The 27,494-nt window shown below is 41.0% G+C and overlaps 2 protein-coding genes across 2 annotated transcripts in view; both read right to left on the bottom strand.

The window, feature by feature from the left end:
• FTCD (formimidoyltransferase cyclodeaminase) overlaps nucleotides 1-2,767 on the bottom strand; it is a 35,391-nt gene extending 32,624 nt beyond the window's left edge. Inside the window, exons 1-3 of the mRNA XM_015825574.2 lie at nucleotides 2,714-2,767; nucleotides 1,538-1,721; nucleotides 323-451 (exon numbers count right to left, since the gene is read on the bottom strand). Of these exons, the coding sequence (XP_015681060.1) occupies nucleotides 323-451; nucleotides 1,538-1,721; nucleotides 2,714-2,767 (367 nt within the window). The remainder of the gene's footprint in view (nucleotides 1-322; nucleotides 452-1,537; nucleotides 1,722-2,713) is intronic.
• Nucleotides 2,768-6,648: 3,881 nt separating this feature from the next.
• On the bottom strand, nucleotides 6,649-27,029 carry SPATC1L (spermatogenesis and centriole associated 1 like). The gene is made up of 5 exons (XM_029286021.1): nucleotides 26,818-27,029; nucleotides 23,669-23,946; nucleotides 21,988-22,302; nucleotides 18,553-18,704; nucleotides 6,649-6,975 (listed from the first exon to the last, which is right to left on the bottom strand). The coding sequence occupies exons 1-5, from the start codon at nucleotides 27,027-27,029 to the stop codon at nucleotides 6,649-6,651; spliced, it is 1,284 nt and encodes a 427-aa protein (XP_029141854.1).
• Between the last annotated feature and the right edge of the window lie 465 nt (nucleotides 27,030-27,494).

Genomic DNA, 27,494 nt, shown 5'->3' with positions numbered 1-27,494 from the left:
CCCCCCCCCTTAATCCCTATGCGCATCCTGATCACCCATTAAGGGTGATTGCCCTTCTCCATCTGCATACAGTTTCATGCCCGTTGCTGGTTGGCTAACTAGCAACGGGGTCTTACCAGCCAATGGAATTGTGTGATTACAAGCCAGGGGAATCCCATAAAAGAGGGCTCCCCTGGCCCAGATGGCAGTCCGGATTTACTTTATGCCTTGCGAAAAAACCGAGAGCTGACTGTCACTCGACTCGTGTCTTACTGCCTGCGCGATCTAACAATTAGTCATTGCAGTCTTTCAGACCCAGCTTGTTTCTCCATGACAGACTCACCAGGTACATGCAGTTCATCTGCTAAGCATCTTCCAAAGAGATTAGCAGAATAAATACACTCTTCCATGGTAACGTTCCTCACTGGAATGAAAGGGCAAACATCCAGAGCTCCCATTCGGGGATGCTCACCTGTATATAAAAGCAAAGCATTAAAATGTGTAACAAAAACAGAAATGAGATCATGAATAAAACAGATAAAATATACAGTATGTTTTGTTTTCATTTGTTGGGAGATATTAAATAAACTATACCAGTGGTCCCCAATCTTTCTGGAACCAGGGACTGATTTCATGGAAGACAATTTTTTCATGGACTGGGATATGTGTGGTTTTGCACGCAATTTAGATCCTGCACATGCGCAGATGAAGCTTCACTCACTTGCCTGCCACTTGTGCGGCCTGGTTCCTAACAGGCCAAAGACTGGTCCCGGTCTGCAGCTCAGGAGTTGGGGACCACTGAACTATACTAAAGGACTAAGTTAACATTGAGGATCACTGTCAGGTCTGGGGAAAGTAACTGATTAATCTTTGTGTATTTGCTTTCAGAAACATTAGTTCCAGGTGACATGTGGCATGTCACAAATTCAGGGCCTGCCTTATTAAAAGAAGCAAAGCATGGATATCTTTCTTCTGAAAATTGTTGATAGAGCCCTTTTTTGATGCAAGACTTTCAGCCAATTTGGAGATGATACAAGTTTCTACATTTTTGCATTGGTGTCTATCACATTCGTATGCCAAACAGAGGTGGTCAGTCTCACTGTCTAGTCACAAAATTCACATGCCTTTTACGCCTGTCAATCCATCTTTTGGTCAATATTTGTAAGTGTGGCACATTCCAATTTTCTCAAAAATATAAAGACACACATTGTATAAGGAGGATGGGTTTGCTGGGTAATTTTATATTTATCTTATTATAAAGCCTCCAAGCAGCAATCTGTATAATGTTGCAGTTTATTTTACAATATTTTCATGAGATTCATCAAAGCCATTCAAGATTCCTGCCTGAGCAGTGATTTGAAATTGAGTTCCAAAAGTTCAATCACTGGTCCCTGTGTGGCATTATCTAAAAGGTCAGGACCCAGAGAACTTTCATAGTGAACCATCTAGAGATATGATCAGAGTTATTGCAACACAAAACACCATGCTGCAGCCCTATGTCCCAGACCTTTTTGCTCATACATTGATTCTCACAATTTGTCTCCTCCTCTCTTATTACCTTTATGTTTTGCCATGTCAATGAGCTGAAAAGCAATTTTAGCTGCATTTAGTGCACCCACAACAACATCTTCGGGACTTCCAACAAACGTGTAAACTGTCCGATTAGTGGAAGGGCCTGCATCCACATCCAAGAGGAGGCAACCCTTTGTTTGAGAGATGGCCTTGCCAATCTCATCTATCACCTGTAGCAGAGAAGAGACAGACAGCTTGGAAAGAAAGCACTTAATATACATCAGTCAACTCCAATCACTTGCTTTAATTGAGAACTAGATTTCCATGCTCTTGCAATTAGTCTAATTCATTTTACCCTGAAGAACTTAGGAATTAACCTTTCCCTATCAGTTACACTAGAATCCACTGAATAGGACAATTCAAGAGTGAATTAATCAAATTGAGAAATTCTTACACAAGACAATTCCTAATCTAGTGAATGAAACTGTTTCTTGTGCGTAGGACTGATCACCTAGTGTGGTACCAGCATAACCTATCTCTCCCATGGATAATTTTAAAGTAAAGGCTGGTTTTTTATTTTTAAGTGAAAAACATATAAATGCTTATGCCACATAAAACTTAAAAAGTTTAACCTCACCTCATGGTCTTTTTCATAGTGACTTTGTAGGGAGATGATGCATCACACCTCCCAAAATCTGCTTTCTTGGTAATTGCCAGCAGTTAGCCCTCACTGATGGTATAAATAAAATCTTGTTGCACAGATATCAACATCCAAAGATGTAGAAGGCTTATTTTCAGTGAATTGTGAAACATTTCCAAATTTATTTGATAGTATAGAATTGATAGGTCAGCTCCACTAGATGAACCAGACCAGGAAATCAGTTCCACAGAAAAACCAGAACTACATTTTATTGTGACTGATTGTAGTAATAAAATCTTGCAAGTGTCACCTCTTCCTTCTTAGAATTCATTGAATTAGGAAGGTGTCTACTGAGTCACTTTCAAATGTTATCTGGTTGTTTTGGATGTTAAAAATGCTTCACTCTATTTTGCCTTCATTCCTGTATAACTCTGTCAAGATCATCTTTTTTACTCTTTATAGTTTATTCAAACAGCTCAGGACTGTAAAACTCACTTAGAAAAAAATGGATTTCAAAATTGTCTAGTACTTTACACAGCAACACAACAGGTCTCCTTAGAAAGAAAATAATGTAGAACTTACCTTTTTATTGTTTCCTTCGGAAAAATTGGGAACACACTCCACTAATTTTGTCATTATTCTAGTTGGAAGCTTGTCCTTGTATTAGGTTTATGAGAATCCTGGATGTACTGTATTTTTCCTTCTGCTCTTTTGTTTTAAAGTGAAAGTAAAGTAGAATCTGAGTCTGGCTTGTATCTAACGGGATTTCTCAATCCTCATTGTTTCTCATTAACCAAGGCACACCAGCTACAAAGAATTTTACTGGCACTTTGGACTGACCTTTCTTTTTAAAAAACTTAGCCCTGGCCCTGTTCATCAATGTTGGGCTTCAGCAGCTGCAGCTGCATTTAAAAGCAGAATGTTGCTGAAACTAATGAATTCATGCTGCTCTGTAAAAAATTGAATAGAAATAAATAGAATTCTTAATTTTTCTGATTGACAAAAGGAACTTTATCCCCATGAAAGTTACGAATAGAATAGATTTTCCTTCCATGCACTGATTAAGAGGAAAATTATACTAATTTGAGAGGCATTGCACTATAGTATTATCCAATTAGGCCTTGTTTAAATCAGCCTATCTCAGGATACCTATGGCAGGGCTTTTCAACCTTTTTACCGATTGTACCACTTTTAGGATATGGCAATATTCTAGTACCGCCTAGCAAGGTGTCAAAAACTTGACCAAAAAAAAAACCTGTTCAAAGTTGCAATTACACTGAAATGACTTATGACCATTTTTCACACTTATGACCATTGCAGCATGCCCAGGGTCATGTGATTTATATTTGGATGCTTGGCAACTGATTCATATTTATAATGGTCACAGTGTTCCAGGGTCATGTGATCCCCTTCTGCAACCTTTTGACAAGCAAAGTCAATGGCAGAGCTGCTGGTAGCCAAGTGCTAAGGCAGGACTTCCTTTCCTCTCTCCCTTCCCTGCCTCCCTTTTTCTCATTCCCATCTCCTTCTGAAGGAATAATTTGAACCCCGCCCCCTATTTTCCCTCTTCCATATATTGATCAAACAAGGAAAGGCCTCCAGAGACAGAAAAGACAAGCTGCTGAGTGAACTAGCTCAAAAAGGCACATTCCCCTTTAAGAATTAGCTATGGCTAGAAAGGAAAGTAAGGAGCGCAGCCGGCACTTAAGGAAGAAAAAAAATGTAAGTACTGGCTGCGGACTAAGGCAACCTCCCCAAATGGCTCCATTCATAAGTAAAGGAATGCTACAGGCAAAATCCATTCAGGAGAAAAATACTTCAAAATCCCTTGCAGCAAAACTTATAGCTAACAACAGCAGAGCAATAGAAGCTAACACGAGACATCAGCCATCAGCCAAATAGAAATTGCCAAACACTCCTTAAGAACACAAAGCCCTCATTGCACAAATCCCAGAACTTCAAAGTCACAAAAGTACATAAGAATCCTTCCACTCTCCATCTCCTTCTCTCCTCCATGCCATTGCTGCCTTTTTTCATTCCTCTTGGAGGGTGAGCCCTCCCCCACTGCATTTGTTGCCTGTTTGCTGCTGCCAGCACAGGTGGCTGCCACAGCAGTTGTAGATCGGCTCATGGCCAGCCTGCTTGATCTCCTCTCCCTCCCCCCTCCCCTCCCCCTCCTCCTTCTTCTTCCCCTTCGGTGCAGCTGACTCTGCCTCCTCCCAAGACTGCTGCTTTTTTTCTCTCTCCCTCTCCTGCCCAAACTGCCTCCTTTTATAGCAGTGATGGCGAACCTTTTAGAGACCAAGTGCCCCAAAACTGGCCCGCCCCCACTCCACCCCCTGTCCTGCCCCTGCCCTGCCCCCAATCCACCCCCTGCCCTGCCCCTGCCCCGCCCCCACCCCGCCTGCCCGCAGGGCCACTCACCGCCTCCAGGGCCCGCCACAGATCACCCAGGCAGCCCAGCAGCGCCATGGCGGCCACACCCTCTGCCCGCGCCCCGCAGCATCAACTGTGCGCGATGGGGCATGAGGGCAGAGTCTTGTTTACACTGCCTGGCTGCCATGTCCTTGGCTGTGCTGCTCCACGTGGGCCATGCTCAGGGGCCACTCTCTTCCAGGGGGACTGCTGGTGAGGAGGGGGTCACGGGGGGAGGCAAGGCTGGGGCAATGGCACGTGTGCCCACAGAGAGGGCTCCGAGTGCCGCCTCTGGCACCTGTGCCATATGTTCACCACCACTGTTTTATAGGCTCTCCTGTTTCCGCCCCCCCCTCCTCCTTTCTCATAGGGGAGGGTGAGCCAGAAGTGAGCCTGGGGCCTTTGCAGCTCCAGAGGACTCTCTCACTGTAAGTCCTTGCCTGTGCTGGCTCTTACCCTCCCCCACTACACTTGGCTAGGCAGGGCTGCGTACCACCTGCCACTCATTAATGTACCACAAGTGGTACGCATACCACCGGTTGAAAAGTCCTGACCTATGGCAACACATTTTTAAAAAATGTTGTCATCCATCCATTTAGAATCTTCCTGTGTTTTTACTGGAAATGTGACTGTAGTTGCACTGACTCTTTAGCACCTCACAATTTTCTGACCACAAGGTTCAAAATGCACATAATATCACATAAATAAAAAACAAGAGAAAAAAAACAAGTCAAAAAAGTAACAAACAAGTAACAGTAGAATTATTAGCAACCTGCTTTAGAAATATATGCATCATATGAAATCGGGTCATAGATATTGATCTTTATCCTCCTCTCTGCCTGTTCTTTGTGAGATTACTAATCACAGGATATTTCCTTCCTCCTTTTCACAGGCCTCGATTCATTACCACAATGCCAAAATGTCAAAATATGAATTGTGATATCAGTAGAGGAAAAAGCTCTACCCTTTTGTATCATGATATCACACAAAAAGAAGCAAGGAACAGAATTTACATATCACAACATATATTTTCTCACTTGCTCCCTGCAGATGCCTATGTCTTATGACAGACACTTGTTCTCTGCCTGGAAGGATATGTAGCTTGCTCAAAGCTAAGTTTTGCCTAGTCCCTTGACCCCACTCATTTTTGCCAAGGTAAGATTTTGCTCTTCAGAACACCCTCAACTCACTTTCTTATTATATCTCAATGTGGTAATCATAGCATTCTTTCCAAAACAACCCTGTGAGGTAAACTGGGCTGAAGAAGAATGAGTGGCCACTCCACTAAATGAACCTTTGCAATAGCATTTGAAATTGCATGTGTTCATTGTGAAAAAATGCATAGACTTCTCATTAGAACTAAGCCTATGGTAAAATTTAATTCCTCCCTTTGTCATCCTAAAACTAATTAGGAAACTCCATTATACTTTCAAACATTTGAATACATTGGCAAACATTTGAATGCACATTCATCATACTAAATGACAGGATTCCAGAATCCAAGATTTTGGAAATACTGGAAATATTTTGTAACACCAATGCAGGTAAATGGTGATATACATGCAGTGCTGTATCAATCCAATGGAAGCTATATATAGGTTATTTCCACTGAAGAAAATGTCCCAGGTTTCTTGTAGGCATGAGAAAGAGGTGGGTTTTTTGAAGAGCATTCAAATTTTAAAGTAAGTCATGTCATACCTATAGCTGTACCTTTGTGGAAGAAGCAAAATAACATTATAGTTGGACAGTCACTTCCTTTCTCACACAGAAACAATATAGGATTTAATTGGGAATTTGTGAACTGTTGCAACAAATAATCACTTCTATTTTATTTTATTGATATTCCCATCAAAATATACCTAACATAGCAGTTACCAATGAAACATATCAATACAGCACCAGTTTTTCAAAAATATCATGAAATATAAACTTTACCAAAACCAAATTACATACAAGATGAAGCAGTGATTTGGACAGCAACAGCTTAATTTAAAAAAATCATACACGTATTATCCCACACCCTCTTTTAGCAGCATTCTTTATTACGTATATGCTCTGCTTAGGTGCTCTTTCTATTAAAAATGGGGACGTTGCAGGAGGCACTACCAGGCAAAAAGGGCCTTGTTGTCTTCTTTGGAAAGTTCACACAAACAGTTCAAGAGCAGTAAGGTATCGCCAAGGAATTTAGCTGGGACAATGTCTATCACCATCTTCCTGAGATCATTAGGATTGTCATTTATGGGGTTAGAGCTGAGGTCAGGCCTTTGCTTCAGGATGCCATAGGTGTTGATGAGAAATTCACTAAACACTGGGTGGACATCTGTGCGGTAGCCCATTTTCTCCAAGCGGGTAATTAGGTTATGATAACGCTGGGTTATAGCTCGATACTTTTTGTCATCTAGAGAGCCATCTAAAGATCTTGTGGAAACCTAAGAATTGTCAGATATAAACCTATGATTAATATTTTATGGAAGTGTAAATCAGCCTGAATTTTATATAACACTAATAGGAACAAAAAATAAAAAATAGATAATTATACAGGGTTTTTTTTAATTTGTGAAGTGGATCTTATAGAACTATTACTGTAATATTTTCTATTTAAGTTGGATAATCTCCTGATACAACCTCTGAAGCTTTGCAATTCTGTGGATGTTTGTACTGTTGGTGTAAGTTTCCTCATGCTTGCCTGATCGAAACCTTCAGTTTTGATAGTCCTGGAAAAGTTCTTATAAATGCAAAAAAGATTGTTCTATCTAAATCCCTGCACACAACATACACACACACAACACCCCCTCTCAGAATTCTCTACCACTACAGCACTACAATATCATTTCAGTTATTTATAGTTTGTATATGAATGAATTTGTATTCGTAAAAATACAATGGACCTTGGGAAAAAACCAAGGCTGAGAAGATTCAGATGCAGATTTGTAGCGGACCTAAAAAATTTAATGCAGCAGCGATGAATTCTGAGTCTTCTGGGTTTTTATTACATATTCATCTGGTATATTTGTAAAAAAAAATGTGTAAAGAAAGCTTTTCTATTTCTCAACTGAAATTTGAAAAAAAACACCTTTTCATGCATTCCTTTCATATGAATGTTTGTGCTGATCAGTGATCAAAATAAAAATGAAGAACAGAATATCACACTTTTAACTATTAGTTTAGAAACATAGGCATAAAATTGAGTTGGCAGTGGTGGTGTCAACGCTGCTAACATCGGATGTTCTTGCTTTGACAACAGATGAAAATGCAGCCATTTTCTCTATTGCTTTTAGAATTAGTTGATGCTGGGAGGGGGAATAGGGATGAGAGTCCAGCTAGTCATAACAATAATAACTCAGCCGTGGGAACCCAAAGACATTGGGCCTAGAGCTGATAGCTTTTTGGCAGGCTGGAGAGCTGGGGAGGAAGCCCGCCCTTCAAGCTAATTGGGGAATATGATTTATGACTGTTTATTGGAGGTGGAAATTGTACTTTATCCATGGGAGGGGAATATAGTTTTTGGGTTCAATTATGTAGTGCCAATACTTTGTTTCCCGAATAAAAGATTCTTTAAGGAAAACAATGCCTCAAAGTTGTTTTGAAGGGTTTCATCTGTCGGAACCATGACATTAACCCCAAAACTACAATTTTTACTTATCCATCCTGGGGTCCCGAGCTCCAGTCGCTGACCCTAAAGTCGAGGGATAGACCGACAAAGATTCAAGGAAGATCTCAACATGGAAAAGAAAGGGGTGCCTGAGATCAGCACCCCGGCTGTGACTGCCACCTCAGAGGGGGGAGCGCAGGACAGCGCACCGGCGGAGAAGGAAACTTTTCAGGTCTCCCAGATGGGGGCAAGACCCAAGCTGCGAGGACAACTGATCTGGTCGTCAGACTGGACCCTACCCAGTGGAGACTCCAGACACCTCGAGATGGCCTTGCCACAATTAAGTGCTTCAAAGGCAGACGAGGTCGAGCTGCAAAGAGGGGCTTCTCGCAAGTCTCATTCCCCAGACCAATGGAGACCTGCAAAATCAACTACCGTTGAGGACTCTGGTGAGTGGAAGTACTTGTCCGCAGTCTGTAGTCAATCAGTGGAGAACTTGGTAGAGAGTTTCGAGGAGCTAGAGATGAGAAGCGGGGAACAACCCTCCCATTCTCTATACGCAATTGATCATGATGATCGGAGGGGCAGTCACCAACTCATGCCGAAGGAAAACCTCAGTCCCACTTGTGCAGGGCAAGCAGCTTCCCCATCCACGAAGCCACCTACATTGGCCTCCAGCCCCACAGAGAGGGACAGCCCCAGCCACCACTCCAGACATGGCAGCCTGGAACACCATCGCCCCTCCAGAAGCCCAGAGTGCCGCCGGTGATGCAAGAGCCCAAGCCGCCACTGGGACAACCGAAGCCCAGACCGTGTCTACTGACCACCCAGCCCAAGGCCTCTACAGCAATGAGGAATGCCACAGCAGGGAGGCCAACAACAGCTGGCAATGCAGCAACAGCAGTGTGGGTGGCCGCAGCCCCCAAATGTGCAACAGCAGCTGGGAGCCTTGCCGCAACTGGGGATGATGCAGCCGCCAGGGGGTTAGCAACCATTCAGAGTGCAGCAGCAGCAGTGGGGCTGGCTGCCGCCTCTGAACATGCAGCAGCCGCAGGGGGACCTACAACAACTGTGGATGCCACAACCACCCATAGGTCAGCAGCAATGGGGATGGCAACAGCCCTCAAACATGCAGCAACCACTGGGAGCCCTGCAGCAACTGGGGTGCCACTTCAGCAGATGCTGAGACCATTGGGGATCCTACAGCAATTGGGGATGCCACAGCCACTGGGGGGCCAGCAGCTGCCGGCAGTGCAGCAACAGCAGTGGGGGTGGCTGCAACCCCCAAATATATTCCAACCACTGAGGGGCCTGCAGCAACTGGGGATGCCACAGCCACCATGGGGAGGTCAGCAACCATTGGGGGTGCAACATCCACAGTTGGGAGGCTACCAATCACCAGGAATGCAGGCCCACTGGGGAGTCCAGCAACTGCTGATGGTGCCACCCCTTTGAGCAACTTTTGATGTAGACCCAGAGAAGCTGATCTTCTTCCTCAACCAAGTGTGTTCCCACATGAACCACTGTGCCTATTTCTATCCGAATCCAGCTGCTATGATCGACGTAGTTGCGGCCAACTTGGAAGGAGAAGCATCTGAGTGGCTGAACAATTTATACAATAAGCAAGCACCTGAGTTGGGGGACCGCCACCTCTTCCTCCTAGGGCTGAGAGTAAGGTTTGAGGGCCCATCCATAGCCCTCAAAGCGAAGGAGCAAATTCATAAAATAAGACAAGCTGGCAGGCCCACTCTGGAATATGTGCGAGAGTTTTGCAAGATAGCCAGCCAAATAGAGAGCTGGCCCAAGCAATCCCTAGTTCATCACTTCAAGGAGGGACTGGATGATCACCTCTCCCAGGCTTGTGTCTATTGAGTGGTCCTTAATCAATTGCAAGAATGGTACCAGGCAGCAGTAAGGCTGGATGTCCAGCTTGCCTGCTATAAGAAGCCACCACCTCAAGAAGCCAGGCCGAGGCCAGATCAATCCAGATGGCAGCCACCACCACCCCGAAAGCCTCCAACCGCCACAGCTGCGGAAAACCCCAAGCCACCTGCAGGCCCATCGATCAAATGCTTCAGATGTGGACAACAGGGACATTGAGCAGCGAGTTGCCCTTATGCTCAACAGCAGAATAGACTGGGACAGCCAGCGAGGAAGAAACCAGCCCAGCAGCCAGCGAAAGAGAAATCCAACTGGATCACACAGAAACCCATTGCCCAAGTCACGTTGCCTACGCAGGAGAGTGCTGAGGCCCAAACAGGACCTGCCACTGCTCTGCCCTCCTATGACAGCGATGACGAAGGAGAGAATGACCCAATGGTGAGTCGATCCGTTCCAGCTTTTTTTTTGCCTGCCAAGCTCATAATCCCTAAGACAGGGGCACAGATAGATCTGAAAGTATTAGTAGACTCAGGATGTTCCCGTTGTGTTATTAGCTTGCCACTTGCCCTGAAAATGGGCATACGAGCAAGGCTGCTCTCCAAACTTGTGAGGTTTGAGCAAGCTGATGACTCCCTAATGGGAGGAACCTTAGTCATGCAATTAACTGAACCCATATGCTTAGAAATAGGTGAGCACTGGGAGTTCATTCGCTTCATGATGGCTCCGAAAATGACTGAGGCCGTGATCCTAGGGCTAGCCTGGTTAACAAATGGAAGCCATTTATCTGGTGGGAGAAGGGAAGGAGAACTGTGAGATTATCTATAGGACCCAAGCCCCCCCTTAACTCGGCTAACGTTACCGGAGGACTTAGTCCTTCTAACGAGCTAGTGAAAATAGCTGCTCTGCTTCAACCAGGCAAGCTACTCATCCCCAGCGAGTACTGGGACCTAGACGAGGTGTTTAGTGAAAAAGAATGCAACACCCTGCCTCCCCACCAGCCTGATGATTGCTCTATCAAACTGTTACCGGGAGCCAAACTCCCACGACCGAGGATGTATGCCATATTCCCCCTCGAAATGGAGGAAATGCAGCAGTATGTGGATAAAACCTAGTGAGAGGATTTATTGAATGGGCTAAATCTCAGGTGGGAGTTCCGGTATCATTTAAAGAAAAAAAAGACGGGTCGCTTCATCTCTGCGTGGACTATAAAGGATTAAACACTGTGAGCGTGGAAAACAAATACCCCCTCCCCCTCCTGAAGGACTTACTAACCCACCTGGCAAAGGGGAGAGTCTTCACTAAGCTAGACCTAAGAGAGGCATATTACCGAGTGAGGATAAAGGAGGGAGATGAGTGGAAGGCTGCTTTTAACTGTCCCATGGGGAGCTATCAATTTAAAGTCATGCCATTTGGACTACAGGGGGCTCCAGCTGTCTTCATGCAGCTGATCAAACAGGTACTACATGATCATTTATACAAAGGGATTTTGGTGTATCTTGATGATATCCTGATATACAGCACGAATATGGCTGACCACGTAAAACAAGTGAGAGAAGTACTAAAGAAACTGTTGAATGCCAAACTTTATGTTAAACTAACAAAGTGTGAGTTTCACCAGACCCGACTAGATTATCTTGGCTACAGAATTTCTAGCAAGGGCATTGAAATGGACCCGACCAAAGTGAAAGCCGTAATTGAATGGCAGCCCCCAAAGACTCGCAAACAACTCCAGAGCTTTCTGGGATTTGCCAACTTACCACCAGTTCATCCCCTCCTTTGCTGAAATTGCTTTACCCCTTATGGACTTACTGAAAACAGGCAAAGAAGAAGGAAAGCCGCGACCGGGCCAGCCACCAGCATGGACTATGAGCTGTCAAACTGCTTTTGAGAATTTAAAAAGGCTATTTGTGGTCGAACTGGTCTTAAAGCATCCTGTCCATGGAAGCCCTTTGTGATTCAAGCCAATGCCAGCGATGTGGCCATCAGAGCTGTGCTATTACAAAAGAACCAGAATGGGATCCTACAACCCTGTGCCTACACCTTGAAAAAAATCACTGAGTGCGAGAGGAGATGGGCTGTGTGGGAGAAGGAAGCCTTTGCGATTCGTTGGGCTCTATTAAACTGGCGACACTATCTAGAGGGGAGAAAGGTGCCTTTCGAGTTATGGACTGATCACAAAAACCTAGAAGCACTGAAAACTCCCTGCAAACTGTCCCCAAAACAAGTATGATGGGCACAATACTTTAACCGTTTTAACTTCACCCTAAAGTACATTACCGGGAGGAAAAAACTTTTTAGCTGATGCTTTATCCAGACTGCCCCAATACAAGAGCCAGCATGAAGAGGTTAATGAAGCAATTATTTCCACTTCACAAACTGCTTCTCAACTCATACCGTGCAGAATCCCACCTTTGACAGCCCCAAACCCCGATGACCCTGGGGTAAAGAAAATAAAACAAGAGCTCCTCGCCGACCAATAGTTCAAGGACAATCAAACCTCCCTAACATGCAGGGATGGTTTGGCTTACAAAGGGGGAAAGTTGTACTTGCCCAAAACCCTCAGCCTCAATGTGCTCCGGCACAGCCATGACGTAAAACAGGCTGGACACTTTGGATATTTAAAAACACTACACCTCATCCGCCGGCAATTTTGGTGGCCAGGTTTGAAACGGGACATAGAGAACTATGTCCGGAGTTGTGCTGTATGTGCCACCATGAAAAGAATTCCGGGGAAACTCCCTGGGCTATTACAACTGGTGCCGGACCCTTCCCAACTGGGAAGAAATTGCCATGGATTTTATAGTAGACCTACCTGAAAGTAGGGGAAATACAGTCATCTGGACTGTGATAGATCTGTTTTCAAAGCAGGCTCACTAACCAAGATGTTTCTGAAACATATCTACAGACTGCATGGTGCACCAAAACAAGTAATCTCAGACCAGGGGGTGCAGTTTACAGCCAAGTTTTGGAGAGGTTTTCTTAAGCTAATTGGCTCATCTCAAGGACTATTGTCGGCTTTTCACCCGTCTATCAATGGGGTGGCTGAATCTGTGAACTCAATGGTGGAGCAGTATCTCCGATGCTATGTGGATTATCAACAGGCGAACTGGATTGACCACCTCCCTTTTGCAGAGGTGGCTTACAATAACTCTTTTCACAGCAGCACCAGTTTCACACCTTTCAAAGTGGCCACAGGAAAAGAGTTCAGTCCAATACCCGAATATTCTCAGGTACCCTCCACTTCCCAAACTCTTGATCAGTGGGTAGGAAGAAGTCTGGAAAGACATGAAAACTGCTTTGAAAAAGGCTTCTAAGACATATAAAAAGCAGGCAGATAAAAAAGGGCTCCTCAAAGGACATTCCAAGTTGAGGGAAAGGTTTATTTGTCCACAAAATATTTACGGCTTAAGTTACCTAGTAAGAAGTTAGGACCAAAGTACTTAGGACCCTTCCCCATTGTAAGGATCATTAACCCGGTCATGGTAGAATTAAAGCTTGCCAGATTCTTAGGGAAAGTCCACCCTGTGTTCCATTGTAGCCTGGTGAAATCTTTTCGGGATTCCACCTTAAGACCTCCCCCTAAGAAGGCACCTGGACCTCTTGTAGTAGCAGGACAGACTCACTATGAAGTGAAGCATATTCTTGATTCTAGGTTTTTTAAAGGAAAATTGCAGTACTTAGTGCAATGGAAGAGGTATCCTTTGTCTGAAGCCACCTGGGTGAAATCTAGCGATGTAAAAGCTGACAGGCTCATTAATAGGTTCTATAAGAAACATCCTAACAAACCAAGAGGCAACCCCTAACCTATGATTTTGTTTGCATTACAGGATTTGTCCTTTTTATAAGGGGCCAGATGTCAATGCTGCTAACATCAGATGTTCTTGCTTTGACAACAGATGAAAATGCAGCCATTTTCTCTATGCTTTTAGAATTAGTTGATGCTGGGAGGGGGGAATAGGGATGAGAGTCTAGCTTGTCATAACAATAATAACTCGGCTGTGGGAACCCAAGGACATTGGGCCCAGAGCTGATAGCGTTTTGGTGGGCTGGAAAGCTGGAGAGCTGGGGAGGAAGCCCGCGCTTCAAGCTAATTGGGGAATATGATTTATGACTGTTTATTGGAGGTGGGAATTGTACTTTGTCACTTTGTATCCAGGAGAGGGGAATTTAGTTTTTGGGTTCAACTATGTAGTGCCGATACTTTGTTTCTCGAATAAAAGATTCTTTAAGGAAAACAATGCCTCAAAGTTCTTTTGAAGGGTTTCATCTGTCGGAACCATGACAGGTGGCTTTCATGGAAATGGAAAAAAATTTTTATATGAGGCAGGTTATGTTTTTAGAACATATTTTAATAAAAATTAGAGTCCATCTCTTTTTTAACAGGTGTATTAAAATATGGTATCTAAATATTTCACCTAGAGTTAACAAATGCAATTATTTCTTCATTTATTAAGATATCCTCTGGATCTGATTAAGGATAGCTTTTATCTCTGCTCAGAGTTAACTTTGTTTTAAGATCATTGCCCTCTTTTATTAGAGAATCAAAGGATATTTTGCGAATGAAAGTAGGTAAAACACCAGTTATCACAAGGCAAACATGCTATTTTAAGTCTTATTGGTAATTAGTGTTTTTTGCCTAAATCTACATTCATACAACAGTTTGGAAAGTTATTTGGTTTAGAAGAGAAATGAGGTTTGATTATGTTAATATGACCTATAAAATGAAAGCTTGAAATTTATCAGTTTGTGAAGAACTCTGATATATCAAGAGTGGAATGTAACGGTAATTCTATCTAGGCTTCTGGTTTTGTGCAGTAGCGCAAGTAGCTGAGGGATCGCAGGGCTCCGTATCCTATGGCCAATTTCTTTCTGTTTGGGCCCAAATTCGCCCCGGAGAGGCGACAGAGAAGGAGGGGTGTCCTGCCAATTGTAGAGAGACAGCAGTCAATCTGGTTGCCTGGAGAAAGCCCTCCAGAAACCAGATGAAGAAAGGCTAGCTTCACTTCAGAGTCTAGCCCAAGCTACAAGCAGCCGAAGCCAAAAAACACTAATTTAAGCTTGATCGTAAACAACGCATTTGGAACTTGGTAAGAAATATTGATTCTCTCTCTTCTATTTGATAATTGATTTCCTGGGGGGGAAAACCCAAGCAGCAAAAATCCTCTAAAAGTGACAGGAGGGGGACTTTTGCTCCACCTTCCCACAGATGGAAGCGGTGAATTAAACTTTTATGGGAGACAGAAATATACTGAAATTAAATGAATATAAGATTTAAATCTGGATAAGTGTGAAATAGGTGGAATTAGTTAAGATTTTCTTGGCAAAAAATTATTGATGAAAACAGAAAAAAGCAGTTGTCTGTTTTGAAAACTGAAAAATGAGCTGGTGCTGACATCTAGTGGTGGATGAAAATATAAAATTATAGTTGCTCTAATACAGGAACTGGCAGAAATCCCAGGAAAAGATAACTTGTTTTTTGTGACCTTCAGTGCTTTAAACAAATAGAGAACAGCTGTAACAAAGAAAAGAAAACATTTTGGGCTATCTACAAAGTGAGAACCATAAAACCTAGAGAAAAAAATTGACCTTCCTGGATTATAAATACCTATTGAACTGTGACTCTAAAGCTGTTTGCAGAGAAAGGAAAACTTTGATTTTTGGCTATCATGGAACATCAGAGATCTGCAGAAAGAACATATCAAGAAAAAACTAATACTTTCCAGGAGGAAATGTATGCCATGTTGCAACTAATACAAATGACAATGACTGTAAGGACCCGCTTCAAAACCTCTTCCCAAGAAAGCAGGACTCTTGGAACGAAGTCATCCCAAAAGGAACTTTTATTGGAAGAAGTTGACAGCAGGCATAGAAGGCAAGATCTGATGGGTTCCCATGTGAATCAATAGGTTAAAAGAGCAAAAAGCAAACTCCACCCCAATAGTTCATCGGGCCAGTTCAAACGGGCCAATCCCCAGGTGTTGAATCCACTGTGGGAATGAGGCTGATAAGACGCTGTTACCAAGGCTGTGAAACCATTTGTTAGGTCTTTGCACCTTCCTTTCTGCAGCTATGGCTAAAAAGAATAGAAAAATTTTGGACATAAATGTATTCTAGCTTAAGAGGGACATGTTGAATAGAACAGAACAGAACAGAATAAAATAGAATCTGGAAGGGACCTTGGAGGTCTTCTTGTCCAGCCCCCTGCTCAAGCAGGAGAACCTATACTGTCTCAGACAGGTAAATGTCTAGTCTCTTCTTAAAAATCTCCAGCAATGACGTGCCCACGGTTTCTGGGGGGTAAGCTGTTTCACTGGTTAATTGTCCTCATTGTTCGGAAGTTTCTCCTTAATTCCAGATTGCTTCTCTCTTTGGTCAGTTTCCAACCATTGTTTCTTGTCCTCCCTTCTGGTGCTTTGGAGAATAATTTGACCCCCTCTGCCTTGTGGCAGCCTCTCAAATACTGGAATACTGCTATCATGTCTCCCCTATTTCTTCTTTTCGCCAAACCCAAATCGCGTAGCCGTTCTTCGTATGTTTTATTCTCCAAGCCTTTGATCATATTAGTTGCTCTTCTCTGAATTTTTTTTAAACTCTCAACATCTTTTTTGTGATAAGATGACCAAAATTGGCTGCAGTATTCCAGGTATGGTCTTACTAGGGTTTTAGAAAGCGGTAATAATACTTTGCGTGAACTTGATTCTATGCCTCTGTTTATACAACCCAGGATTGTATTAGCTTTTTTGGTTGCTGCTGCACACTGCTGGCTCATAGTCAAGTGATTGTCCACTAGGACTTCAAAGTCCCTCGCACAGTTGCTAAGCCAGGTCTTGCCCAATCTGTATTTGTACCTTTGGTTTTTCCTGCCTAACTGTAACACTTTGCTTTTCTCCACATTGAAACTCATTTTCTTGGATAGGGCCCATTGTTCAAGTTTGTCAAAATCTTTTTGAATCCTGAGTTTGTCTTCTGGGGTGTTGGCTACACTTGTCAGTTTGGTGGCATCTACAAATTTAATGAGTTCCCCTTCAATTCCCTCATCTAAGTCATTTATGGAGATATTGAAGAGTACTGGGCCTAAGACGGAATCTTGTGGTACCACTGCTTACTTCTCTCCATGTGGATGTAGTGCCACTGAGGACTACTCATTGAGTACGGTTTGTCAGCCAGCTACAGATCCACCTGGTGGTGATGTTTCTCAAGTAGTATACTATTTCCTTTTTTCCCCTTCTCTTTTTTTTTGTTTTAAGATATGAGAAATGAAAAATTGTTGGGATGGCTTGTATGAGGAAAAAGATTTAAATATTTAAGTGTAATTAACTCTGAGAAAATCTTAACAGGTAAAAATGTTTTGAAATTGCGGGGAAAACAAATTTAAATAAAAACTTTGAAAATAGGATCTATGACAAAGAAATACTAGAAAAATGTTTATATTCAATTCTTATCTATCAAAATACTAAGAAATGTGCTAATTTAGGGTTGATAAAATATTATTGGAAGAAGAGAAAATCAAGGAAAGCTACTATATGGATTATGGAACTATAGAAATTAATTGTTATTGATTGTTTTTAAATATAAACCCAGACAACACATTGTTTACCAAATATTAAGGTGATTATGTTAAAAATTAATAAAATATATTATTAAAAAAGAAATAATTCTAACTATAGAAAATAGAAGATAGAAATATGTTCTCTCTACTGACAGAAGTAATTCTATTGGCAGGAAATTATCACCTGGTCTGAAAAAAAAAGTGTTTTGTTTTACCCTTTAAACTGAGCTCTCTTAGGGAATACTATTATTATGACCAATTTTTTCTTCTTTGACACCTTAAGAGGCTGTCTTTCTTTGCCCAATAATGCTGCCAGCTGGCACAAAAGCTGGACCTCTAAGTTTTATTAAGGTCTTCAATCTTGACAAAAACTCCTGCCCAGTCAGGGGTGTCAAAGTCAATTTCATTGAGAGCTGCATCAGCATTGCGGTTGCCCTTGGGGGGCCGGGTGAGTGCGGCCTACTGGGTGGGCATGGATGGAGTGGGTGTGGCCTACTGGGTAGGGGTGGCCAGCTCTACATCATTCGCGTCAAGGGTGCCTGTGGGGGCCTGGGCAGGAGTGGGACAGATCTGAGGGTCTCTGGCAGAAGGGGGTGGGACCAGGGCAGAGCCCATATGTGAAGTAGGCGAGGGCCATTTGCTGGCCACTTCCAGGCGATGGTGCATTTCTTCATTCCTCATAAAGAGTGACACCTCCCCAGCATGCACCCAGGGGGTGGGGCTGACGCAGCAGGGGCTGGTTCCCCACTGTTTCTAGATGGCCTTGTAGAGCTAAGACTGAATGCATTTCAGCATAGATGGCCACCAAAAAATTGTGCATTGGCTCCCGGCCGGCCTGGGCCAGGGCTAAGGCAGCGGGGGCTGTTCCCTCACTGTTTCCAGGATGTCTTCGCGGGCCACATGAAACCACTTCGCGGGGCGCATCCGGCCCCCGGGCCTTGTGTTTTACATGTCTGCTCTAAGTGTTGGGATAGAATCACTTACTTGCTTTATTTTCTCAGGTATATTAGATACTGTGAATCCATAGAGCCGTGTGATTCCAGGGAACACATGTGCAAGGATACGCCTGTCTAACTGGAAAGCAATCTCTCCCACGATGCGTCCATTTTTCTTGTTGTTTTGAGCAATTTCTATATCTAGAGGAAAAAACAGAGATAGACTTGATCTTATCTAGGAGAGGCCAAAAACACTTCTATGAAATAGCCTGTCTGTAATGAATTTTTCCCTTGATTAGATTAAAAAAATACTTTAACTCATCATCACATGTTAATACCAAAGGAGGATAAGAGTGGAAATCACTTAACCCACAAATCCTGAGCACATCAGTAATCTTACTAGAGCCCAATGGCAACAGAATTCATTTATCTTGATTTATATAGCAGAATAAAACTCAATTTTTTATTAAATAAATAAAAACTGCAGGGATAATTTCTGATCTATGATCTGCTTGAAAAACTAGTTTATGTTTAATTTCACTGAAATGTACTATTTCTTATTTATTCATTTATTTGATTTATCCTGCCTTTATTTTTTGTGAGCTCTAGGTAGCATATATGACTAATGCTCCCACCATTAGTTTCTTCACAACAACAATCCTGTGAGGTGAGTTGGGCTGAGAGACAGTGACTAGTACAGTCACCCAGCTGCCTTTTATGCCTCAGGTGGGACTAGAATTCATGATCTACAGTTTCTATATCAGCACCTTAACCACTACACCAAGGGTCCCCAACCCCCGGTCCGTGGACCAGTATCAGACCACGGCATGCCAGCAACCGGGCCACACAAAAAAGCAAAGCCCCATCCGCAAGATGCAGGCAGCATACAAAACCACGCACCCTCCAGTCCGTGGAAAAACCTCTCTCCATGGAACCAATCCCTAGTGCCCAATTGGTGCACTACACCAATCTGGCTCCCATTAATAATACATTAACAATACATTATTAATGGTACAAGGAAACAACTCTGGAATTATATTTAAGAAGTAAGGAGATCAGATACTTTTTAGCATGCATTTCAACATAAGGAAGAATATACATTTATAATCAATTATGACCATATGAATAAGTGAATAAATATATAAATGCATTTTGAATAAATATATAACACATTTATTCAATTTTTTTGCAAAATGCAAAAAAAGCCATATTTGATCAAAACACTTAATAATCCTGCCAACCAGTTTATCATAAGCTTTCATGAGATCCAGAGAAACAACAATGGTCAGATCTTGCTTGTTCAGTATAAAATTTAACTGATAGCAGAAAAAAGCCACTTCTTTTCCATAATAGCATTCCCCCAGAAGGGGAAACTCCTGATATGACCCAAATAAAACTTGGAACGATCAAGAATTTGCAAGAAATTCAGCATTTCTTAGAGCTGCAGAAAAAAAGTGGTAAGTTTGCCATCTGTTTACATTTACTTAACTATTTATTTGACTTTTAATTGTAAATCCTAGAATGGAAAGATGGGAGAGAGAGACATTAACTGGCAGATCTGCCTACATTGGAATATTTTAGGGACCATTCAAAAATTAAAACTGTTAATCACACATTAAAATCCTGCATTTATTTGTAATGTTGAAGAATGATTCCCAATAAAAGATATAATGAATGTCTGCAAACATAAGCTAATTCTGTTTTTTAAACATCCCAGGATTTAAAAAATAAACAAAAAATTAAATAGAAAAAGCAAATTCAGTTCCTAAATTGAATTAAGAAGTCTCTAATCATTGGAATGAAAACAGAACAGTTTTTCAAATTGCTGTATCATAACTTTAAACTGATAGTCACTGCATATCCCACCAATACAATAATTATAACATAAAAAATTCCAGCACACTCAGGACACCATCTACAGTGAGTAACAGATGTAAAAAATATACAAAAAGTATTACATAAGCAAAGCAGACTGAAAACTTGAGTCCTGGGGAGGAAAAGAGAAGTTAGTTTTTTAAAAATTGCTAGTCCATGTGTGATACCATACTCTAAATCAGTGGTTCTCAACCTTCCTAATGCCACAACCCTTTAATACAGTTCCTCATGTTGTGGTGACCCCCAACCCTAAGGGCTCTCCAAGCGCGCACCGACGCCGCCCACTCACCCACCACGCCCGGGGCTCAGCGCGCCTCGCCTGTCCTCGCCTCACTTCCGAAGGTCGGCAGCCTGCCCGGCTCCAGCTGGCCGGGAAGGGGGGGCAGGAAGGCCGCTCCGCCGGCTCCACCCAGCCTGGTTGGAGAAGCGCCCAGGCGGGGAGAGGGAGAGGGAAAGAGAGAGAGAGAGAGAGCCAAAAGGGCGATAGCGCCAGCAGAGCTTAGTTCAGCCTCCTCCGCGGAAAGGGCCACAAAGCAACGCAGCCTCCCTTAGGAGATGCTCGACGGAAACAAATCCGGCGTTGCAACGGCCCCCAGCTCGAAGCCATGCGGAAACGGATAGAGGAGCGGTGTCTCGGTTCCTAAGATCATCGGAAATATGTGTTTTCTGATGGTCTTAGGCGACCCCTGTGAAAGGGTCGTTCGACCCCCAAAGGGGTCGTGACCCACAGGTTGAGAACCGCTGCAATAAATAAATAAATAAATAAATAAACAAACAAACAAACAAATAAATAAATGAATGAATGAATGAATGAATAAATAAATAAATAAATAAATAAATAAATAAATAAATAAATAAATAAATAAATAAATAAATAAATAAATAAATAAATAAATAATGATGTTAAATACAGGATGGTCTGAGAGACTGTGTGTTAGAGTGGCTCTGCATGGTAATCCAATGCTGATATATCCATAAAAAAACCAGGGTGAAAAATATTGCACAACAGCTCTACAGAGTAGTCCAGTTTTGCTACTTCCTTTTTTACATTTTGTTTGTGTTTTAGGGAAATGAAATGTCCTTGAGGGCTCTGTAGTAACAATCAATATATTAAAAGTAGGAAGGATCATTTTTATATTGTATTGACAATATGAGTTAAAGTGTTAAGTAAAGCTGCATAATTTTTTATTTATTTCTGAATGCGGCATTTTATGTATAGCTAAATTATATATAATGCATTTTAAAAAGCAACAAAAATAATTATATATCTGGCATGGGGTGGTTGATGAATGGATGCAAGTTTTTATTGGGGCCTCAGTGTAGTTTATCATTTTAAATGGTTGTTTTCTGTATTGTGTTCTTATTTTGTTCACCATCCAGAGTTCATTTGGGTAGCTCAGTAGTTTTACTGTATAGATTCATTTAACAAATAAATATTTCTAATGAGCAATACAAATATTACACATATTTAAATTCTCAAATTTCTTGTTCTGTTCATACAAACACACAAACACAGCACAAAGAGATGTGAAAACTCTAAAAATATTTTGGCGGGAGTTTGACTTCACAACATCTGCAACATGAAACAGCCACAAAATCTCAGTATTACCATTCAGGTAGAACGTATGGAACTTCCTTAATTTGTCTGTAGCAGGTGAATCTGAGAACCAGACTCTCTTCTTCCGAGGCATCTCTTGCGATTCAAGCGGGGTTTTCTCTATGCTGGTGTCCGGAGCATTACCTACTAAGCAATAGGGCTGCCTCTCAGGACTCCGTCCTTTTGGGATGTTTACATCATTAGAAAATGCAATCTGTGCTTGGGCATCCTCTTTATGTGTCTTTGAGGAAGGTGATTCTTCTGGCCACATTGTTGAGGAATTGAGCTTCTCTTTTGGATTCAGGAGTCCTCCTGTTTTGTAATGAGCTGCAGTTAAGCAGATTTAGCACCAGGTTATGCTAAGGGTACTAAAACAGCAAGTGGATTATAGAAATTCCTTTGACTGGGCACATTCACCCCAAATAAATATTTTCCTCTCACTCTTCTCCATATGTTCTGTGAACAGCTAGGCCATAAATAACTGGGAGGGGGAGAGAGAGAGAGAGAGAGAGAGAGAGAGAGAGAGAGAGAGAGAGAGAGAGAGAGAGATGGCTCACCTTGTTGAGAGTGTTGTTAGTGCAGTGTGCAGTTTCATGTACTACAAAGCTCACATTTCTCTATTAGAGACCTCCCAGTCTAATGGAAGTGATATCATGGAGAAAAACTTCATGGAGAAAATCTATCTATGTGGTTGCTAGGAGTTGAAAGTGACTTGATGGCACATAATCAATCAATCTAATGGAGAAATCACCATGCTGTGGTTTCTTCTTCATCTTTACATGAAGTTTAAAATGAAATAGATCCCTGTGTTTTTTCATTTAGCAATAAAGAACAGGTTCTTTCATTTCATTGGGATCCTTAAAAATATTTGGAGTGTTGATTGCTTAAATCTTGCAAAGTTATGACCAAAGATTTGAGAGGTGAGGCATTCTAATTTCTTGTGCAATCTTAACATGATTTTAGAAAAAGTTCAGAGTATGAATGAATGGATAATTTTCACAATAAAGGATGCAAATAGTGAAATTCCTATAACATCAGGACATTGCTTTTAACATATTTGTTTACTAAAATTGATAGCCCATTAATAAGCAATTAAATGGCCAACATTACTTAAAAATTACAGAGAAGACCATCAAAAAGCTATTTCTAAATGGAAGGAAAGAACATTGTAGATGTAGCTTTATATAAACTGTATAAGCAAGTTTAAAATAATATTTATAGAGGCAAAGCTCCTAACTAAATATATACTGACTGGCAGAATGTTGAAGTTTTGTGGATATCTTGATCAAAACAGCAATTTGATGTGCTAATATGATGTAAGGGTTAGTTCCACTTCTAGGAGCTTTAGATAAGGAACGAAAATCACAGCTAGTATGTTAAATCTCTTACTCAGCTCTATAGTGCAACCATAATTGGAATATGTTAACATTTCAGGTTACTTCATCTCTAAATTGGATCGTGAAGATGTAAAAAATAGCAACTAAAATAAGGAGTTGTGTAGCTGACACTTAGATTTGTCCACAGATAGAACTTAGTCATTCATGATAACTATTTTAACACTATACATTTGTTTTCATGGACTGAAAGTGGAAAATATTCAGATGCTTCTAGAAAAAACTCTATCCCATTAACTCTGCAGACATGTACTTAAAAGTATACACATAAAGTGTTGACATCAAATATAATTTCTCACCAGCGCTAAATGGAAAAGTTTGAACCTTATCACCACCAGGGAAAGGACCATCTGTAGCCCAAGATTTCCTTAATATTGATATGTCTGTGGGTTCTTCACGCTGTTTTCCAGGCATGGTAGAATATGGTATATTTGAGATGTGTGCAGATTTCCTATCTTCATTTCTAGATTGAACAGTAACAGGATCAGTGTGGAACAATTTAATTGGTGTCTGGGTGCTAGGACATGACATGTTGGCCTCTTTGGAAAGGATGTGAGGAGAATAATTATAATCTTTTCTGACAGACTGAGCTGCAAAGAAAAACAAACAATAAAAATAGTTACATTTATACCATGTATGTCATGTACATATCTAGACACTGACATGATTTGGCAGAATACTTTTTGACATCATCAGACCATATGCTCTTTCTAGAAAACATTATCAGTGAACACATCTAGTGTGGTGTCCATTGATGGACCTGGCCTTGGAAAATTGACTGAGATAATAAGTCTACCTGTACTGATTGAAATGCTTCAAAATATCCACCCAAAAAATGTGCAGAAATCATTTAATCTTCACAGTTCAAACATGCTTTCTTGAACATCATTGTCGTATTCAATTCTTTTTGATACTGAATTTGACTTTTGTATCCCAACTGAACAGCATATTAAAGCAAGGACATTACTACAACCATTTATTATTATTGTCATTTTATCTGGGACTTAACATTTTTGTATAGAATGGAAAGAAAATGTCTGTGTGTGTGTGTCAGAGAGAGAGAGAGAGAGAGAGAGAGAGACAGACAGACAGACAAAGACAGGGAGACAGAGAGAGACAGAGAAAGAGACAGAAATGTTGGCCCTAAGCCCTCTGAGCAAACTAACAGGAAGAGCAGATAGGAGTTTGGCAAGAGCAGTCAAGTGGGAGGCCTGGAAAGATTTAAGGAGATAATTGGTCTACTGAAATACATCAGGGAAGAGTTGAAGCTCTCCAGAACAGACAGAAATGTGGAAAAAAAAAATCAAAGAGCAGGAAAAGATATCTTTCACAGAGGTGCTGAAGAAATAAGCTAATCTAAGTAACCTTTAAAAATTCCTCCTCATGAGTAAATGTATTCTCATCTTCAAGAAAAGAAAGGAGGAGGATCTGAGAAACTGTAGGCCTGTCAGGATGAAGTCTATACTCAGCAACATGCTATAGTAGCAACATGCATGTTGAGCAGGTAGATAAGAAGTTACAATTAATGAAAGCCAGCATGGGTTTATTATAGCAAATTATGCTAATGCCATTGATACAGAGGAGTGTACTAGGTCCATAGCAAAGCCTGTGGCAAGAGTACCTTATGATATTCCTTAATAAAATAAAATAATAACAAGTGGGTTGGGATGGACTTCTGTCAGAAACTAAGGGCAAAAGAAAAAGTTACCAGCTTTGTAGATGATACAAAATTGGGAGGGATGGCTAGTACTTTGGAAGAAAGAGAGAACATTCAAATAGAACTAAACTGACTTGAACAGTGTATTGGAATGACTAATACAGGTAGTCCTCGACTTATGACCACAATTGAGCCCAAAATTTATGTTGCTAAGTGAGACATTTGCTAGATGAATTTTCTCCTATTTTATGACCTTTCTTGCCACAGTTGATAAGTGAATCACTGCACTTGTTCTGTTAGTAACATGGTTGTTAACTGAAGCAGGCTTACCCATTGACTTTGCTTGTCTGAAAGTTGCAAAAGAGGATCAAATGACCCTGGGACACTGCAACCATCATAAATATTAACCATCAAACATCTAAATTTTAATCATGTGGCCATGGAGATGCTGCAAAGGTCGTAAGAGTGATAAATGGTTATAAGCCACTTTTTTCAGTGCCGCTGTAACTTTTAACAGTCACTAAATAAACTGTTGTAAATCAAGAACCACCTTATAGAGTTTAACAGAAAGAAACGCAAAACTCTGTGTCTGGTGATATAAAAGAAAGACACAAGTATGGGATTAGATGAACTAATTTGACAGTAGTATGTGAAAACGGAGATCCTGATATTTTTATTGACCAATTTGATTTCTGGACTATATAAGATATCACTTCAGGAACAGACTGTCCCACAAAGTGGTGAGTTCTCCCTCACTGAAGACCTTCAGAGAGAGATTGGATGACCTTCTGCCAGTTATGTTGTACTGTAGTATATCCCATGATGAAAAGCGGGTTGGACAAGATTACTGTAAGGTACATTTCAACTTTATGAGTATGAAAGAAAATATTATTGTTTACAGAAAATGCTTCATGTAGCATGGATAGCATTAAAGCTGTTCTACACCTTTTCAATTTTATCAAAAGTTTTATGTGAAAGCATCACTTGACCTAAAAGCAACTGGGTGGTATCTGTGTTCATGGACCATAAGAACGAAAAGATGTTAAATGAATGTTGATTGAATACCAAAGTAAGAGACCAGTGTTAAACAGGTTTACAGAGTTATTTTGACCATTTTGATGGGGTCTGACTCACAAAATATGAAGAAAGAATAAATGGTTTGAAAGGAAAAGAAAACCAAGAAAGTAGTACAGTACAGTACAGTGCAGTACAGTACAATACAGTAGTTGATAATAGTAGATAGTTCTCAAAAAGAGAAAGATAAAAAGCCTTAAAAAGGCAATATATAAACCAATCTATAGGTATGGTGGAAGGGGGGTATGCAAAGTTAGAAAAGTATAGAAAGATACGGGAATTATAAATGCAATTTCTCTATATAGATCTTCCTTTTCCTTATTTTTTGCCCTTAATTTCTGTGACTTACAATGTTTTAATTTTTTTGCTTTCCATAATGGTGTTTACCCTGAAAATGAATATGATAAGGATGCAGGGATGAAAGTAAAAGCTCATAGAAATTAAAAAACTGTGAAATGCCTGAAGATGTGTGTATGCATCTGCATGTATGCACATTCATAAATGAGCAAATTAGGATAATTTGCTCTCATGTTTAAATCATGTGTAGACTTTCCCAGTTGGCCCAATATAGTTCCTATTATAGATATAGATTTGACCAAAGAGTCTTCTTCCAATAAATGAATTCACAAAGGTCCTATTGAATTTTATGTATTAATTTGGATACACAATGAAACATATTTACAAAATTTATATACCAATGGCTATTAACAAGCTAACTTGCCATGCTTCTTACCTGTTTTTACTAATGAACTAGTATCAGGATGTGAAGGAGAAATCTGAGGTGCTATGAACTGGGACTGATTGTTGTTCTCACACTGCTGACTCAACAATGTGCGTAATTCATAGTTTTCTCTGAGAAGCCTAATTTGATTTTTGAGATGTGCATTTTCTTCCTGAATTCTTTTTATCCACTCTCTTTCCTCTGTCATCCTCCTCTTCCTCACTGTTGAGGAAGGATTAACTTATTAGGGACAGCCTTGACTAGACAGGTCACCTCAGTGCTTCAAGAGGTTCAGAGGAAATTATCAAGCTTAGAATGTTTCTAAACAATTGTGATGTCATATGTTCTTAAGAGAACACCCAATACTCTACTAGAGCATTTTCTTTCAGAGTGGCCTTTCTGCTGTGAAATAAGGTACGTATATAGAATGGTTTATATATAGAATGGAACATTATGTCTAAGAAGTCCTGATCACATGGCATTGTTGAGAATATAGTCTCAAAATAGCACTGAAAATGGCTTCTCCAAAAATCTGAAACACTTTTTACTATAGACTTTCTTCACAGACAACTTTTTAGCAGTGATTTTGTTTTTCTTGCTTTTTCAGTGAAGACTAAGACTATATTCTCCTCTCTGAATAAAATGATCAGTTTAACCATTCCTGCTTTATCTT

Source organism: Protobothrops mucrosquamatus, unplaced genomic scaffold (assembly GCF_001527695.2).
Source record: "Protobothrops mucrosquamatus isolate PMUCROS unplaced genomic scaffold, P.Mucros_1.0 scaffold_199, whole genome shotgun sequence".
Classification (NCBI taxonomy): domain Eukaryota; kingdom Metazoa; phylum Chordata; class Lepidosauria; order Squamata; family Viperidae; genus Protobothrops; species Protobothrops mucrosquamatus.
Note: the sequence above shows the minus strand (reverse complement) of the source record. Positions and strands in the feature narration are given on the sequence as shown.